This window comes from Euphorbia lathyris, chromosome 4 (assembly GCF_963576675.1).
Source record: "Euphorbia lathyris chromosome 4, ddEupLath1.1, whole genome shotgun sequence".
NCBI classification, from domain to species: Eukaryota; Viridiplantae; Streptophyta; class Magnoliopsida; order Malpighiales; family Euphorbiaceae; genus Euphorbia; species Euphorbia lathyris.
In genome coordinates this window covers 49,507,532-49,525,479 of record NC_088913.1, presented here as the reverse complement: position 1 = coordinate 49,525,479, position 17,948 = coordinate 49,507,532, and the positions used below count along the sequence as shown (strand labels likewise).

At 35.1% G+C, this 17,948-nt stretch overlaps 1 protein-coding gene across 1 annotated transcript; it reads right to left on the bottom strand.

Moving 5' to 3' along the window:
* Window positions 1-8,072: 8,072 nt before the first annotated feature.
* On the bottom strand, window positions 8,073-10,144 carry LOC136226501 (O-fucosyltransferase 20). The gene is made up of 3 exons (XM_066015018.1): window positions 9,465-10,144; window positions 9,128-9,386; window positions 8,073-9,052 (listed from the first exon to the last, which is right to left on the bottom strand). Exons 1-3 carry the CDS (start codon window positions 10,046-10,048, stop codon window positions 8,288-8,290), a joined length of 1,608 nt encoding a protein of 535 aa, XP_065871090.1. The 5' UTR covers window positions 10,049-10,144; the 3' UTR covers window positions 8,073-8,287.
* Window positions 10,145-17,948: the final 7,804 nt, after the last annotated feature.

Sequence of the window (17,948 nt, the reverse complement as noted above, 5' to 3'; positions counted from 1 at the left end):
AGAAGCTAGATGATAAAAGCAAGAAATATTTGTTTGTGGGATATTCAGAACATTCCAAAGGGTACAAAATGTTCAATTCTCAGACTCAGAAAATCATCATCAGTAGAGATGTCACCATTGATGAAGAAGCAGTTTGGGACTGGACAGGTGAAAAAGAAAACAGCTACAGTTTTTATCCTTTCATGGATAAAGACAATGATCCGGAAGAACCAGCCACAATCGCAGCCATAACACCAGCAACTAGTTCGACATCAGCAAGCTAATCCAGTTCGAGTTCGTCCTCGAGTAATGAAGACAGTTCAGATGAACATCCGCCCAGAAAGCCAAAAAAATTCATACCTATTAAAGATCTCTATGATGTAACAAGAAATCTTGATGATGAATTAACTCTTTATTGTCATTTTGTTAATGATGAACCAACAGATCCAGAAGAAGCAATGAAAGATGAAAAATGGAGAAAAGCCATGGAAGAGGAGATTCATTCGATCGAGAAAAATAAAACATGGGAGCTGACATCACTTCCGGTCGGTCAAAAACCCATTGGAGTTAAATGGGTGTTCAAAGCAAAGAAAGATGCAAAAGATGAAATTGTCCGACATAAAGCAAGACTGGTGGCGAAAGGGTTCAGTCAACGACCCGGAATTGACTACAATGAAGTTTTTGCTCCTGTTGCTAGAATGGAGACTATCAGACTGGTAATTTCTGTAGCTGCTCATCACGGGTGGAGAATCCATCAAATGGACGTGAAATCCGCATTTCTAAACGGATATCTGGAAGAGGAAATTTATATCCAGCAACCACTTGGGTATGTTGTGAAAGGTCAAGAAAATAAAGTGCTAAAATTGAAAAAGGCACTTTACGGTCTCAAGCAAGCACCACGAGCCTGGAACAGTCGCATTGACAAATATTTTCAAGAAAATGGTTTTGTCAAATGCCCACATGAATATGCCCTGTATGCAAAGGTGAAAAATGGAGATATGTTACTTGTTTGTTTGTATGTGGATGATCTCATTTTTACAGGGAACAATCCTAAGATGTTTGAAGAGTTCAAGAAGATAATGGCTCGTGAGTTCGAGATGACTGACATTGGTCTAATGTCATATTATCTTGGCATTGAAGTGAAGCAGAATGACGGCGGAATTTTTATTTCTCAAAGTGGTTTTGCAAAGGAGATATTAAAGAAGTTCAAGATGGAAAATTGTAATTCCGTCAGCACGCCAGTCGAATGTGGAATCAAGTTGACAAAAGATGAAGGTGGAGACAGAGTCAACCCGATATTATTCCGAAGCTTGGTCGGAAGTCTCAGATACTTGACATGTACGAGACCGGATATTCTCTATGCAGTCGGCTTAGTAAGTCGATACATGGAAGCTCCAACGGTGTCACATTGGAACGCAGCAAAAAGAATTCTCCGTTACGTGAAAGGTACAACTAATTTGGGATTGCTTTATTCAAAAACTGACGATTTCAAATTAGTTGGGTACAGTGATAGTGATTGGGCCGGTGACAAAGATGATCAAAAAAGTACAACTAGTTTTGTATTTTTTCTCGGTAACACGGCATTCACATGGAGTTCAAAAAAGCAACCGATTGTGACGTTGTCAACCTGTGAAGCTGAATATGTTGCTGCAACCTCATGTGTGTGTCATACGATTTGGCTCCGAAAATTGCTAGAAGAATTTCAGATGACTCAAAATGATCCGACAGAGATTTTTATCGATAATAAATCTGCACTAGCATTAGCGAAAAATCCAGTATTTCATGATTGAAGTAAGCACATTGACACGAGATATCATTTTATTCGGGAGTGCATTGAGCAAAAGGAGGTGATATTGAAGAATGTGAAGACGCAAGATTAGATTGCAGATATTTTTACGAAACCGTTGAAGTACGATGCGTTCAGTTATTTGAGAGCTCAACTCGGAGTGATGAAAAATTAAGTTTAAGGGGGCATGTTAAAATATTAATCTTAATTTTAATAAATAAATTAGTTAATTAAAAAGGGACCCGTATGCATTGACTAATAAATGCATTCTCATGAATTATTTGGGTGAGTTTGAAAAAAAAAATTAACAAAAAAACAAAAGCCCTAAATAATGAAGTATGTTGAGGTTTGAAATTAGAAAAATACGGTTAAAATGGTTCCACACTTGTAAGCTTATATATATAGTGTTTTATTTGATATGTATGGTGTGCCAGAGAATAGAGTGCCACTTTAATGAATTAAGTCTTCTTAGCATTTTGTGCAAATTTTCTTGTCTCTTCCACAAATATTTTTTTTCTTTCAAAATTACATAATCAGTCCATACAAAATATAGTTCTAGTCCCTTTTAAGTTCTAACAGTTCTAATTATTGACAATATTAGTGCCAAAATAAGTGCATAATTGTTTTTGTACTTCTTAAATAGATTGTTGAATAACAATATATAGTTATAATTTGTTTGCTATAATGATTGTATTGATATTATTATTTAAAAAATCATTTTTTACCCGTTTAGTAAAATATAAATGGTAGAAGAACATGCATAAAAAAATTAGCGATAGAAAGCGTTCGTCCAATTAATAAACTTGACCAATTACTGATGAATTACTGATGAATTACCGATGAAATTTCAGTCGGTAACTCTTTTCCTGTAAATGAAAAATCAATATTACTGGCGGTTTAAACCGCATTTAGGAAAACGTCGCTGTAAAAAGAACCTTACCCCAACGGTTGAGAAAAACCGTCGCTAACAAAGCAACAGCGGCAATTACAACACTCTTACGACGGTTAGTAAAACCGTTGGTAAATTATATAGTGATAGTTAGAACCGTCGGTACAGTGACCAAAATCTATCGGTAAAGACCTTTTTTTTTTGTAGTGCTAGTTAGCCTATAAATTCAAGTTCAATTCTCATTTTTCCAAAAACAAATAATGAAGCTTCAACTTCGGATAGAGTATACAATTCTTGGGATTTATGACATACTAAAAATAAAATAAAATATTTAGGATATATAATAGATAGTGAATAACTACAACTACAAGATCATATAGTAACTCGAATAGAAAATATTAAAGAAAAAATAGACACTAAAAAAGAAATTCAACAATTTCTATGGATAATAAATTATGCATCAAATTATATAAAATATTTACCAAAATTAAGACAACCCTTGCAGGAGTTAATTAAAAAACATAAACTATTTGAATGGACGACAAATCACACTAACACTATAAGAAAAATAAAAGAAGTAGAAGTTCTACCAAAATTAAGATTACCCAAAAATGACGATCAATTAGAGTTATATACAGATGTTGGCGATATCGGGTGGGGAGCAATCCTCGTAGCATATAGAAAAGACGATATAGATGAAGAAACTCCTTTAATATGTGGCTATAAATCAAGAACTGGGAAACCATCAGAGAAAAATTATCATATTAGTGAGAAAAAGTTACTAGCTATTAAAAATGGAATCAACAGATTTAGATATCATTTGTTACCCATAGAATTTATAATAAGAACAAATAATACACATGTAATAAAATAGATCATATACTAGAAGTTAATAAAAGAAGACATTGGCAAAGTTTTTTCAATTGTTATAATTTTGTTGTTAAACCTATTTCTGGAAAACGAAATATCTTAGCTTATTTTTTTAGCAGGATAGGACACCATTTTCCAGAAAATATCAGAGATTAGAAATCAGAACCGCCAGATGTTGGCAATGATTAGAAATCATGAGAACTTTCTGGACAACCTTGAGGAAGAACTCAGGAAGCTCCAGTCTCAGAATAATCAGAATAGAAGAACCATCACTCCTAGATCATCTTATGATTTTTTAGGAGATCTTCAAAAGAAGCCAACTGATTTACCAACTTCATCGAGTGGAATCTCAAGGGCTACCATCCTGAACCATTCTAAGCGGGTTAGTCAGAGATCATCAGAAATCACAGCCTCTCAAGTTTTACAATTTCCTCTAGAAATTACATAACCATATAAGAACATCATAAAATTTGTACATATAAAAAGAGTTAAACATTATATAGAACTATTAAGATGACTAAATACCCTAGATTTATATGTTGAGAAGACAACAGCGCAGATATTGTTAAAAAATTATTCAGATATGGATTTTTTGACAAAGTCATAACTGATGAGAGCCTCCATAGTATTTCAAAACTACCATCCATAATATCTATTGACGAGCTCAGATTGAGATTCTGGAAAAGAAATTTACTGTGTTCAAATCTTTGACACTGCTATGGACTTAGATAGGAAACCCATAATAATTGCTCAAATATTCAAAACTGGTAAAAATACTAAGATTGATGTGGACAATTTAAACAATGAATGAGAAATCTCATGTAAATTAGAAAACTTTAAATCTTGGCTAGGAGAAAAAAGAGCACATGAGATCCATACGATCAAGTGCAGATTACAAGATTATATCAGAAATATAAAAGTTGATGTAATATCCATATCGAACCAGGGGAAGTTGAAGAAATAATAACCATCAACTATTTAATAGAAATGACCGATGAAACAAGTCATCAGATTTTGACCGAAATACATACAAAAATAATGGATAAGAAATATAAATATAGTTCATAAACTTTGGCCCAATATGAAATAATATATGGACCAAGAAAATCAAGTCTACTTAGAACTGAGCCCATAATAATTGAGTCCATAAGGCCCAAAGAAGAAGCCCATCCAAGAAAATAGGAGGATCCATTTGCTTATAAAATAAAATAAAAATTCATAAGAAAAATAAGAATGATGTGGCAATGCATAAGAAAAATAAGAATGGGGTGGCAACAAGATCAATATGTGGCAAGATGTGAAGATATGAAAAAACATGTGTCAATATGAGAAACATGAGGTAGAGACATTAGAAATTAGTGGCAAAATGTAAAGCATGAAGTGGAAAATCAAGATAAGAAGCATTAGACAAGTGTAGCCTAAATTTTTGAACTTTTAACTTTTGTAAGATGTGAGAAATGATGTAATCTTTATTTTTGTAATTTTAAATTTCCATAGTGTACCTATATAAGGAAAAGATATCTAATGAAGATCATAGTTTGCTTTGACCAATAAAATCTTTCTTTGGCTGGGTATCAAAGACAGGCTCCTTACGAATGCGGATAAGCACAGAAGGCACTTGACTGAGTCTAGTGCCTGTAGTAGATGCAGAGGCAATGTGGAAACCTTGTGCCATGCCTTGAGGGATTGCCCAAATAGTAAGAAGATCTGGAAAGGGATCCTCCCTCATCACATCCTCCCTTCCTTCATGGCCTTTTCTGAAAGGGACTGGTTCTCTCAAGGAGCCAAGGGGAACTTGCTGGCCAACATGGAGCACGGTGCCATCCTCTATGCTATTACTTGTCACCAAATCTGGAAGTGGAGGAATGAAGAATTATTTGCGGGTAAGGCTGTCCTTATCCCTGATTTACTGTTTTTCTTCTCGAAGAAGCTCTTTGTTATTACTCAAAGCTTTGAAAGAGATTCCCTTGTTCGCCCCTCCCCGGATAAAGAGATCCTGCTAGTTGGCTGGAGTAAGCCTAGAGAAGGGTTTTCTAAGTTGAATACTGATGGCTCCTGCCTTAGCAATGGCAGAATTGCTGCTGGAGGAGTTCTTCGGGATGCTGGTGGCAATTGGATGGCGGGGTTTACCCATAACTTGGGGACGGGCTCCTCCTTTTCTGCGGAGCTCTGGGGTATCTTGTCAGGTATTAAACTCGCCATTCGCATGGGTGTTAAAAAGCTCTCGGTGGAATCTGATAATCTGGAGGCTATTAACAGGATTTCAGATAGCCAGGCTGTTTGTCTGAAGAGCCAGAATCTCATCAAAGCTATTTTGAGGCTTCGTCCTGCCTTTGAGTATCTTAATTTCTCCCATATTTTTAGGGAGCAAAACCGCGTGGCGGATCGCTTAGCAGCTGCTGGGCATGGGAGAATGTTAGGTGTTTCTACCCTCTTTGTTCCTCCTTCTTTTCTTTTGCCTTCTCTCCTAGAGGATAGGATTGGGGTCAGCCTTCCTAGACTGATCCCGGTGTAGGTTTTTTGTTGGTTTTGTTTTTTTTCCTTTCCTTTCTTACCAAAAAAAAAATAAAATCTTTATTTCTTTCTCGTATACATGGCTTTCTAAACTCTCCTTTTAACATGTATAGTTATTAAGTACTTAAGTTTAATTTAAGTAAAGCATATTAATTTGAAAAGATTAAGAACTATAGAGCAACAAAAGATATCTTCAGAAGAACCCAAAATGTGTGTTGAGATGCTGAAGCACAGACAGAACCCATGAGGATGAAGAAAGGGTGTCGGGCAGAGTTCAGAAATCTCCACTAAGGATTGCTTCAGAAAGTATACTTGAGTTAATCTATAGCTCTTGTTCTTGTTAAATTAATTTGTTATATTTAGTTAAACTTAAATGTTTAATATATTATGGATGTTAAATTTTAATTAAAAATGTTTACATCAATGTTCTTTTGTTCTCCCCCCTTTTTAGAGACTGTTTGGATGATGGTATTTGGAAGTAGGTGAGAGTAAGGGTAATTAGTTAATATTGTTTGTTTTGAGGTGTAATTAAAGAGTATAGTAAGTGAGGGTAGGTGGGATTAATTTTGGCTCATTTTTTTTACACCACAAATTGCCCTTTGTCTTTTATTTTATTTATACAAATAAAATGATATTAAAGTAATTTTATATATAACTACATTATTAAATCATCACTTGCCTTACCTTCCATCCAAACACAACAAATTATTTTATACACCTCACTTAGTTCACCTTATATTACCTTACTTTAATTAGCCTTCTATCAAAAAACTTTGGCCTAATGCATACCCAGCCCCCTAAAGTTGTCCGTTTTGTTCATTTAACCCCCTCACCTTACGGGACAACCCTTTAACCCCCTAAACTCCATAAAAATGGTATTTCTCACCCCCTTAACTTGTCCATTTATCCCCCCAACTCATAGAATGTTCTATTTACCCCCTTGACTCCATAAAAGTGGTATTTTTCACCCCTTACAATCCGTTATCGAAGCCTAAATTGATAACTTTTTTTAAATGTTAAACCTATATTTATGTTTTCCATAAAAGTGGAACCTAAATTGATACTTCCCCAAAAATCATAGGCCCATTTCGGTACATTATCCCTACATATAATGTATTTAACTTGTTTATATTAATGTTCTTGTTATTTGTATTTTTTATTCGTTCTTTCTCCATTCAACTTTTTTTACTACTATAAAGGGATAAGAAATACCATTTTTATGAAATTAAGAGGGTAAATAGGATCATAAGTGGTGAGAAATACCACTTGTATGGAGTTAAGGGGGTAAATAGGATATTCGATGAGTTGAGAAGGGGTAAAATGACAAATTTGGACAAGTTAAGGGGGTGAGAAATACCATTTTTATGGAGTTTAGGGGGTTAAAGGGTTGTCCCGTAAGGTGAGGGGGTTAAATGAACAAAACGGACAACTTTAGGGGGCTGGGTATGCATTAGGCCAAAAACTTTACTTCTTCAAGTACATTTTGTTTTTAAGTGTGATACATAGAGGAAACTTCATGATGTGCAATTCCTTCCTCAATGTATTTGTAGTTGATTAATTATTATTTGTTGGAATTGTTGAATTATATTTGAATAGACTATAGGTGATTTTTCTCCTCCATAGGATAGATAGATTATATTGTTCTACCCAAGAATACGTACCTCAACAATCCATACCTGTATATGTGTAACATATAATTTCCACGTATTTGTGATGTTTTGTGAAAAAATTCATCGTGATGGATTAGAGTTGGTAGTTCTTCCTCGATTTGTTGTTTCCTGGATTTTCAATTGTTTCCATTCCATATGTGATGTTATTTGTTATATAGCTGTTCTGATTTTTTTTTTTTTTTTTTTTTTTTTGGTTGAATATGAAACACACATAAAAAAAAATCAAATGGACACTGAGAAAGTTGTATATATTGAAGGTTGGACTAAGATTATGATGAGTTACCCAACAATAATAGTCCTTCCATATAGAAAGAAATTCTCTTGCAGTGCAGATGAATAAAAAGTATTAACTAGTTTGAGCAAGTAGCAGAAGAATAAGCTTCTCAATTTAATAAATAGATATGAAAATTATATGTTACACATATACAGGTATGGATTGTTGAGGTACATATTAGAATGAATGAATGATAATCTATCCTGTGGACTCTAATTAAAAAAATCACCTAATAATCTGGTATATTATAGTAACATTTTACAGTAACATACATACATACATAGTCTTGTTGTTGAAAAATGGGCTCAGAATGAGGAGTTACACATACACTCTGGAATGGGATACTTGGTAACATCTCTTCCGTCTTTGGTAGTTCTGAGTTCCGGTTGGCCCAATGAGTCTCTGTGCAAGTCCTTTATGATCATATTGAACTCAGCTTCCGGGAGAGAAGAATTGAGAAAATAAGGAAGCATGTGCCTTTTGTTTGGGGTAATGAACTTCTTATGCCCAGCATATGCTCGGTGTCCCTGAATTGCATGACCCATATTTCCGCCATGAGATGCCATGAAAACGTCACTCTTTTCCGAGACTATGTAATCAATTGCAGCCATAAGGGATGCTCTTTTGGTGAAGGGTTCTAGTTCGGTGGGGAAGGTAAGATCTTCCTTGTTGTACAAATGGGGAAATTCTCTTCTTAATGGTAGCAATGCTTCTTTACCGCCAAGTGGTTGTCCTCCTGCCAGATATATTGGAGCATCCCTTGGAGCTCCAAGCGCCTTAAGCAGCCTTGTGACTTCCAAGGCATTCAAGGGGCAGAGACCAGCAAGTTTCCTTTCATGGTAAGTCATATTTGATCTTCCAGTAAGAAGTTCAGGGCGTCTTTTCCTTTCAATATCAATCATCTCATCATACTGAGAAGTCAAACCAGGAAGGCATCCCGTTCTTACCCAAACGTCCTTCTCCATGCGTAGATGAAGAGCAAGGTAGGGTCCGTTGCTGTGCATTCTCTCCACAAGCTTGTTGCCCAGCTCCAAAATTGGTGGAACAAACTTCAATGCATCAAATGCAACCTGAAGGACACACATGATCATGATCATGATCAGAATCAGCAAATTCTAAATTAAATGAAGATAGATAGATAGTACCTTGCATCGAAGTTTCTGAAGATCAGATGGAAGATCTTTAGAGAGCCTTGAATCCAATCCACGCAATAGCAAAACCCCCTCGCGATTTAGTCGCTTGAGATAGCGTGCACGGATCCATTGAGGGGATACATGTAAAGGAGTTCGCTTCTCCTCTACTGGTCTTGTCATTATATGTGTAGATGGCAATGATGAAACTATCCTCACATCCTTTGCTAAAACTTTCTTGAAATGCTCCAAGTCAAATATATCACCAAATTCACTGCATTAATTATTCAAAATCAATCAATTTTCATTTTCATTTTCATTTTCATTTTCATAAACAGAAATTTGAGAATACCTTTCATCTCCCCATATGACATTGACTTGCAATATAGGTACAACCAAAGCAGCACCAAGAATCCTTGCAATCACAACAGCATCCACGATTTGATTCCTCTGCTGATTCATACCACCAGAAACTACAACTAATAAGTATTTTCTCCTATCTTTAACAATTGTTTCACTCCCTCTTCTGTAATCTCTACTAAACCCCAAACAAGGCTTATAACCTAACCCATCAGGCTGCTTCCAGAACTCATTCTCATCTGAGACTTGAAGCTTAGATTGAAAAGCACCCTCAGATTTAGATTTATTAGAAGGAAACACAAGCTGCGGTTTCGAGAATAAGTTACCTTGGGTTTGACTCTGAGTCGTAAGACATGAAGGCTCAAGATCTAACCATAACTTCATCATACCTAGAATCCCAAAAAGAAACAGAGCAAAGAACCAAAGTTTAGGGCTCCTATAACAAAACCTGTTTCTTGATGGCTTCTTTGGTGAGAGAAGCAGAGTTTGCAAGGAAGAAGAAGATAAGCTGTTGATTACTTCCGATGGAACAGAGATGTAGGAAACCTTTTTAGCATTGTTCTTCGATTTCGCCATTAAACTGCCTGATGAGAGGGTTTTTTGTTCTTTTAGCTTATTTATTTGTTCAAAGAATGGGCCAACCAATACTCTGTTATACGCGTTGATGGAAAAGTAAGAAACAACAAGAAAAGGAAAATGATCTACTTCTTTTTATTATTTAAATATACCCCCATTCCCTTCTACTTAATGTTAACTTCATCTCATTAATAAACCTGCTCTCATCTCCTTAAACAAATATATTAAAAACATTTTTTTTTTTTTTATGAAAATGAGTATTTGATTTCATTAAATAGGAAAAGTGGAAATAAAACTTTAACAAATAGTAATAATAAAGCTTAAACCTAATCTAACATATATGTACTAAAAATTATAAAAAGCAAAACAAATCATTAAATAAAAAAAACTTCAAAATTTCAAAAAAAAAAAAAATATGTTTAATGAAATTTTAACTTCTTAATCTAATCTTTCAAAAGTTAAATTAATTCACTTTTAATTTGTTTTTTATTAATTATTGAGATATCTTACATTGTAATAACAATATCTAATTTCTGGTTGTATTATTTTAAAATGAGGTGTTAAACTTAAATTTAATATCTTATTGGAGGTTTTCTTCGATTAAAGGACCCTCCTTTGGCTACGATGTGCTCTAGCAGTCAGAAATACAGAGTTGAGAGATATGCCTCACTGGAAAGGCTCTCCTTCAGGGATGTACACTTGCAAATCAGCCTATCAAATGATGGCTGACGATAAAATTAGCTCCGAACCTCCTAAGATCTTTAAACTGATATGGAGGTTGAAAGTCCCGCAGCGTAATAGAACTTTCGATTGGCTATGCACACATGATAGACTTTTTACCAATGTTGAAAGGAAAAGGCACCACCTGGTCGATCATGGATCCTACACTCGGTGTAACAGTGCGGAGGAGACTCTCACACATGCCCTACGAGATTGTCCAGATAGTGCTGGTACTTGGAAATGTCTGCTCCCACAGGGTCAGTGGAGAATATTTTTTGAGATGAGAGAAGACGATTGGTTTACGGAGTGCATTATGAAACCAGATGGTTTCTTTGGGATTGCTAATTGGCAACTTTACTTTTTGGTTACTGCAGCTCTTCTCTGGGAATTGAGGAATAAATCCATTTTTCAACCTAATTTCTCTATTCCCTTTGACACACAAAACCTGATCAACAGCCGGGTGAAGGATTATCTTACAAGCTGGGTGCACACCGTAGAGAAGGGAAAGTCTATCAACAAAATTGATGTATGGATCAGCTGGAAGCATCCGCCTGAGGGTTTTTTCAAGTTGAATACAGATCGGTCTAGAAAGGAAGAGTCGAGCAAAATCGCCGCAGGTGGTGTCCTCCGCGATGGGAATGGCCGGTGGATCAAAGGCTTCGTGCATAACATAGGAAGAGGCTCCTCATTTGAAGCTTAACTTTGGGGTATTATTTCTGGCTTGAAAATGGCTAAAAACTTGGGTATTAAGAATCTGCTGGTTGAATCTGACTGTATGGAAGTGGTCAACTTCATATCTCACAATGCCCTTTGCATCATCCCTCACGAGCTCTGATTCGGCAGGCACAATTGATGCTATCTAATTTTTGTGATGTTCGGCTTAGTCATGTGCTTCGGGAAGGAAATCAAAGTGTGGATTGGTTAGCGAATAAAGCTCATGAATTTCCAATTGGGGTCACAGACCTTATTACGGCGCATGCGGATATGTGGGAGGTTCTTTCAAGGGATATGATAGGGAACGCCTTGCCCAGGCGAATTACTGCTTAAGGCAGCCATGTTTTTTTTCGGTTGTTCTGTTTGTTTTTCTTGGTGTTTTGTTGGTTTATTTTTCTATCGCTAGGTTAGTTTTTATGGGTTCTGCTGGGTTTTTTTCTGCTGCTGTTAATCATTTGTATTACCAAAAAAAAAATATCTCATTTGAACTTGTAAATTTTTGTAACTTCATGTGTGTTTCAAAAAAATATATTTCATATAATTTTAATCATTCTTTATAACCGTACTAAAAATAAATTTAATTGACTTATAGTTTATATTTTATTAATTTTTGACATATTTTAGAGTATAATAACAAAGTCTAATTTAATTCTCAAAATTTAATTTGTCAGTGTAGTGTTAATTTCTAAGTAAATTTCATCTATGGTGTACAACCTTTAGCCCATTTCACACTTTGGTGTACAACCTTTAATTTGTCTCACTAATATATACGAACTTATAGGTGACCTCTCACTTTGGTATACAACAGGTAAAAATGACCGGTCAACACAAAGTCAACGCGCCACGTTAGTACTTTGACTGGTCAAAAAGTCAAAAATTGACCCACCTAATATAAAATTACTATTATACCCTCATCTTCTTCCTTCTCATTCCCTTTCCCCCTCCCTTTCTCTCTCTAACTCTCTCTCTCTATCTTATTTCTTTTCTTAATAATGGATTTTGATCTTACTCAGTAATAGACTTGTAGTTTTTGTAATTGGAAATTTCTTTACATTTCAATAAAAAAACTGCAAAAAAAAAATCAAGGAAATTTGTAAAAAATAACAAATTGATTCAGTAATAGTGTGGTGGGAGAGCCTCTGTATCTAAAAATCCTAACACTCAAACAGTTAGAGAATAATATCATAAGGTGCTTGATGAATTGCCACAAAAACAAATGGAGCAAGGCAAAAAAAACATGCAAGCTGGGAAGAGTTTTAAGATGAGTTAACGCCATTAAAGAGTGAAAAATGGAAAACCATGCCGCTATTACAGTGTATTTCTCCTACTCTCTTTGTTCCTTTTGTATCCATCATCAATAGATAAAGCTTTGTAATCTATAAAAGCTTACAGAGATCGGATTGAAATTTGCGAGTTCAATCCTTGAGATTTAATATGTAACTACTAACTAGAGAGAGGTTAGAGAGAGAAATTTGTAGAGAGAGAAATGACCAGTTCAACTACTGCTATGAAAAGATTAATCAAATGTTGTTTGTTGAGCGATTTCCGTAAGTGCACGGTATACGCTTGTAGTAATAAAAGATATCGATCCCACAGGGAACGTTTTTCGAACAAAACTTATTTACAATCGGTTAAATTTACTTTTAGGTTTATAATATGGAAAATCATTTGATCGGTTTTGATTTTGAAATTGCTAGAATGAGAATTAGATTAGAGTATGAAAACGTTAGAAAATACTCTGATTTAAGAATGAATTTGCAAGATAAGAACGTTTAGTACTTTTTAGAAAAGTAAACAGATGTATTTGTTTGCATTAAGCAAAGAAAACAACTTTAAACTTTGTACGAATTATAAAGATGAAATAAATGACGGAACCTCTAATTAATTGGCTTTGAACATGACAAAACCCTATCCGGGATAATTGCCCTTAATCAAATTAAAACTCTTTCGAGATAATAATTTGCCTAAGTGTTCAACAAAGTTTCCTTGTAAAGATTTTGAATTAAATACGTTTTAATGAAAACACCAGCAGTCACTTTAGTGGATTGGTTACCATAAGTGCTGCATAAAAATCTATCGAATAGAACGGACTTTATTAGATGAAATATAAATTGATACAAGTTTACAGAGAACATAGAGCATGGAAACATTCGACGGCTTGCAAGTGAACGGGTTGTCAATCCTTTCCTTGGGTTTCGTTAGAGTTTGTTAGGCTCCGGGGCGGATCCTCTACTCAATCTTCTCGTTGAATCTTCGTAATAGAGACTGGGTCGGTCTACTACCAAAATGAAAACTAAACTGGAACAATGTCTAAACGCTACTAAACTTGTTATTATTGAATAAACCATGTGTGTACAGCATATTGCTTTTTACAGAATCGAAATCTAACTTCTGAATCACTTGACTCGGAATTTCTACATAAATTCTATACTAATCTCTTTTTTCTACATCTCTTCAACTCTCCATCAACTCTTTATTTATAGATGTTGAAGAGCCTTGATTGAAGTGTCGTGTCCGTTGTGAAGGATCGTATCTGTTGCGAAAGGACGTCTTTATCCACCCGAACGATCGTGTTTCGTCGAAAATGAAAGTGTGTAACTAGGCTTCTACAAACTCCTGCTCATACTGAGAATATTAAATTCTCTACCGAGAATGGGGGAGCATCAATTGGTCTTCAAACGAAGGGAAGGGGAAACTGAGGAACGCGTGTCGCGACCGAGAATGTGGGGCCGCGGTCACAGAACGGAACGTTTTTCAGTTCTTCTGCTTTCGTTCGCGTCCTCGATTTGGCGTTATTAATTTTTGTCGTCTTCGACTCCTTTTGTAGGGTTTTTCTTCTGTTTTTGAGCTCTTTTCGTTCCTATTTGGATTTTACCAAATATTTATGTACCTTACAAGAAAGAAACATATTCGAGAGTAAAAGCTTTCCAAATAGTTATAAATAGCATAAATTCGTAGCAATATTGATGTAATTATCGATGATATTTTAGGTATATTTTGGGCTTAACAAATCTCCACACTTAATCTTTTGCTAGTCCCGAGCAAAATTTCACTGAATTTATTCTCTAACTAATCTCTTTATGAAAATAAAACATATATCTTGGCATTACCTTTTAAACTAGTTAAGCCGAAAAGACTAGCTTCGCATGGAAAATTTATACGCAAAATATCAAACTAACTTAGTATAATATACGATATATCATTTGTCTTGTATTTCCAATTTTGAATTGAAGCATTCGGGACGATATAAGCACGCATGTTATTGAGTCTTTCGTCTCAAGGCATTTCAAAGCACAAAATTTCTTTTCCCAAACCTAAACTAATATATGAGATATATTATTTTAAATAAGTACTTAGGATTAATTTATTTGCTTAGTTACGCCCGAGATAAGGGTGGTCTTGATCGTAACTTTATACGTATTTTATTGCTTTGTGTTTGCTTAAGAGGTACCGACCATGCCATGGGTGGACGCAATCGTTACTTTAAACTTATACACACTTATAATTTTTGCTTTAAACGTTCCTTCCATACCTCGATTGTGATAAGGGTGGTCGCAACCGTGGCCAAAAGTAAACGGTACTTAATTTTCTTCCCTTTCATACCTCGATTGTGATAAGGTTGGTCTCAATCGTGGCCAAAAGTTAAGAATTCAACTAATTGATTAATTAATATGAAACATGAAATTGTAACTTGGGAAAAAGAAAGATAGCACATTCATCCTCTATTGACTTAAAATTCAACATGTATTATGACTAAAGTTTCCTTAAAAACTTCAAATGGTGTTAATGTAAGACGAAATCAAACCGAGCTAAAAAATTGTTAGTTCAATTTAATGCCTATAAACCTAATTGAAAACTTAAAATAAGATTTATTGTATCATGAATTGCATGATATAAAATAGAGATTGAAAATAAAGAATTTATTACTTAAATACATTCACTCGAGACAATTTTACTTAAAATCGTATCGGAGATTTATGAAAAATTTGAAAAAAAAAATACTACCCGTATAGAAATATTCTTTCTAACGATAATGATAACCTAAACAAATAATCATATTAACTTATGGTTAATTTATGAACATATAAACAATGTCAAGTTTATAAAAATAGTGTGAAAATAAAATGTGTTGCAATATATGTTGCATTTGCATAAAAATTATTCGTTGTATTTATTCGTTTTTGTGGAAATGATATATGTATATCTCCTCCCACACTTAAATTGGACCATGTCCTCACTGGTGCAAAAATGGAGAAAACATAAAAAGGAAATACGAAATAAAGCATATGATAATAAAGATATAAATTGTAGCAAATGAAACATTCAACATAAAATTAAAAATAGAAAATTGTACCAAACATAGGAAAATTAAAATTGTACCAATTTATAACAAGATAAATAAAATGAAAGGAAACAACCTATGCTCGAGGCGGGGAATCCGGAGGTGTAGGTGAAGTCTCCACATTGCGGCGTCGGAAAAAGGAAAGCATCCGATGCCGAGTCGATCTATGCTCACGCCTCAAAAGTTTGAGGTTGTCATTCATTACCATGTTGTTTTCTATCAAATCATCAATTCTTAAGTTCATTTGACGATTGTTGGAATTGATTTGGTTCAAAATCCTCCGCAAATCCACTGGATCATCCGCTTGAGGTGCTTGGGGTTGTGGTTGAGCTTGGGGTTCATCTTCCTCTCCTTCCGCCTCTCTGCCGCCTTCGGTACCTGCAAATTGAGAACTTGAAGCGCCACCACCCATAGTGCCACGAAGGTGGGCAATACGGGAGGCATACGAAATAAAGACGGGGGGACCTTGTGGAAGCAATAAATGAGCTCGCTCAAAAGCCGAAATGTCCAAAAGTGGAACATACCCACGGTAGGTGGACATGTCAAAATCAGCCAATTCACCCCGAGCTCCCAACACAATAGCGGTGATAAAATTACAAAGAGGGATCTGAATGGTAGTAGCCCTCGAAGCACGGAACAAATTTTCGAACAGAATACCAATGCTATCAATCCTCAAGCCTTTAAACAAACTATCCAAAACATACAAATCCCGAACCTGAACCTTTGAACTCTCAACACGCCCAAACAAGGAGAAACTCAAAAATTTGTGAAAGAAGAACACACAATTGTCCTTAATCAACTTGCTTGAAGTGTTTTTGGAATTAAAATAGTCTTGTTCCGAAAGAGTTTGCCAAACAGCATCATTATCAAAATCTTTAGGCTTATCATAAAAATCAGAAGTAAGGAAACCAAACATGTTGCCCATTGCTTCATAATCAATGGTGTATGTGGTACCATTATTCCTAAAAGAGATTGAGGTTTTCTTCTTGTTCATGGTCAAAGTGACCAAAAATTCCACCACATATTCATTAATGCGCGGAAAACGCATATTAACGAATTCTTGCCAACCCAACGCCTCAATAAAAGCATCAATCCTAGTAGAGAAATTCAATGCTCTTACCGAATGGAAGTCTAGGAAGTGCATGTCCACAAATTGGCGGTCGGCTTGTGAAAAATGTTTGAAACGAGCGGCTTCCTCCTCCGAAGCGATGTCGAAATAAGCTCCACATTGAACCCGAAGGCGATTAGCTTCCATAACAGCGGGCTTGTTACCAACACGCTTAGTCCTTACCATGGTAATGGTGTTTAGTGTGTTTAGGGTTTGAGAAGAAGAGGAAGAAGAAAAAGGAATTGAGAGAAAGAGTAAAACTTGAAGATGAGTTTGGGGGTTGAAATTGGAAGTGATTGAGTAGAAAAGAGGATAGAAATTGGAGTGAATAAATTGGGAAGAGTAAAAGTAGGTTTTTAGGGAAGAGTTTGGAGTAAGGGATTGGGTAAAAATAGAGGTGATGTGAGGGTTGTGTAAGAGGTAGGTTTATATAAGGTGATTAGGTGAATGTATAGGTAGAATAGGAATAGGAATAGGCAAAAATAGTGTCAAAATCGGAATCAAAAGGGCATATATTACGCGTGTTGCGACCGTGAATAGCAAAGCCGCGGCCGCGACACGCGATTTTCAGGGAATTTTGCCCCTGAAATCCGTCCGTTTTTGCTGCTTATACCGAGAATTATTAATTCTTGGTAGAGAATTAGTCAAAATGGGCTATTTGGATGCCTATTGACTTGGTTTGTGCAATTTTGTTGATGGAATGGTTCCTGAACTGAATATAAAGTGTCCCTGCACTTAAAAACTAAAATAAATGACATTAATTGCAAGGAAAACCAAATGTTTAACCTTAATAAATTGAATTAAAGTGTAATAAATTGGTTTATGAAGAATTAATGAAACTTAAATGTTCATTTATGCATATAAGTTAAAAGAATCATATTAAGTGCATAATAAGTGCATATAAATATATATTAATGATATGAATTTAATCAATTGAATGAAGTAATGTTTTAAACTTAATGAATGGAGTTTGTGAAATTGGATTAAGTGTGAATATATGTGTTAATTAAGAAAAC

Bases quoted from the DNA above. Each gene is read 5' to 3' on its own strand.
- LOC136226501 (XM_066015018.1), bottom strand. From the start codon at position 10,048: ATGGCGAAATCGAAGAACAATGCTAAAAAGGTTTCCTACATCTCTGTT. The intron at 9,387-9,464 runs GTATTCTCAAAT...TAATTAATGCAG, and splicing joins GTCATATGGGGAGATGAAAG to TGAATTTGGTGATATATTTG. The intron at 9,053-9,127 runs GTACTATCTATC...TGTGTCCTTCAG, and splicing joins TTCAGAAACTTCGATGCAAG to GTTGCATTTGATGCATTGAA.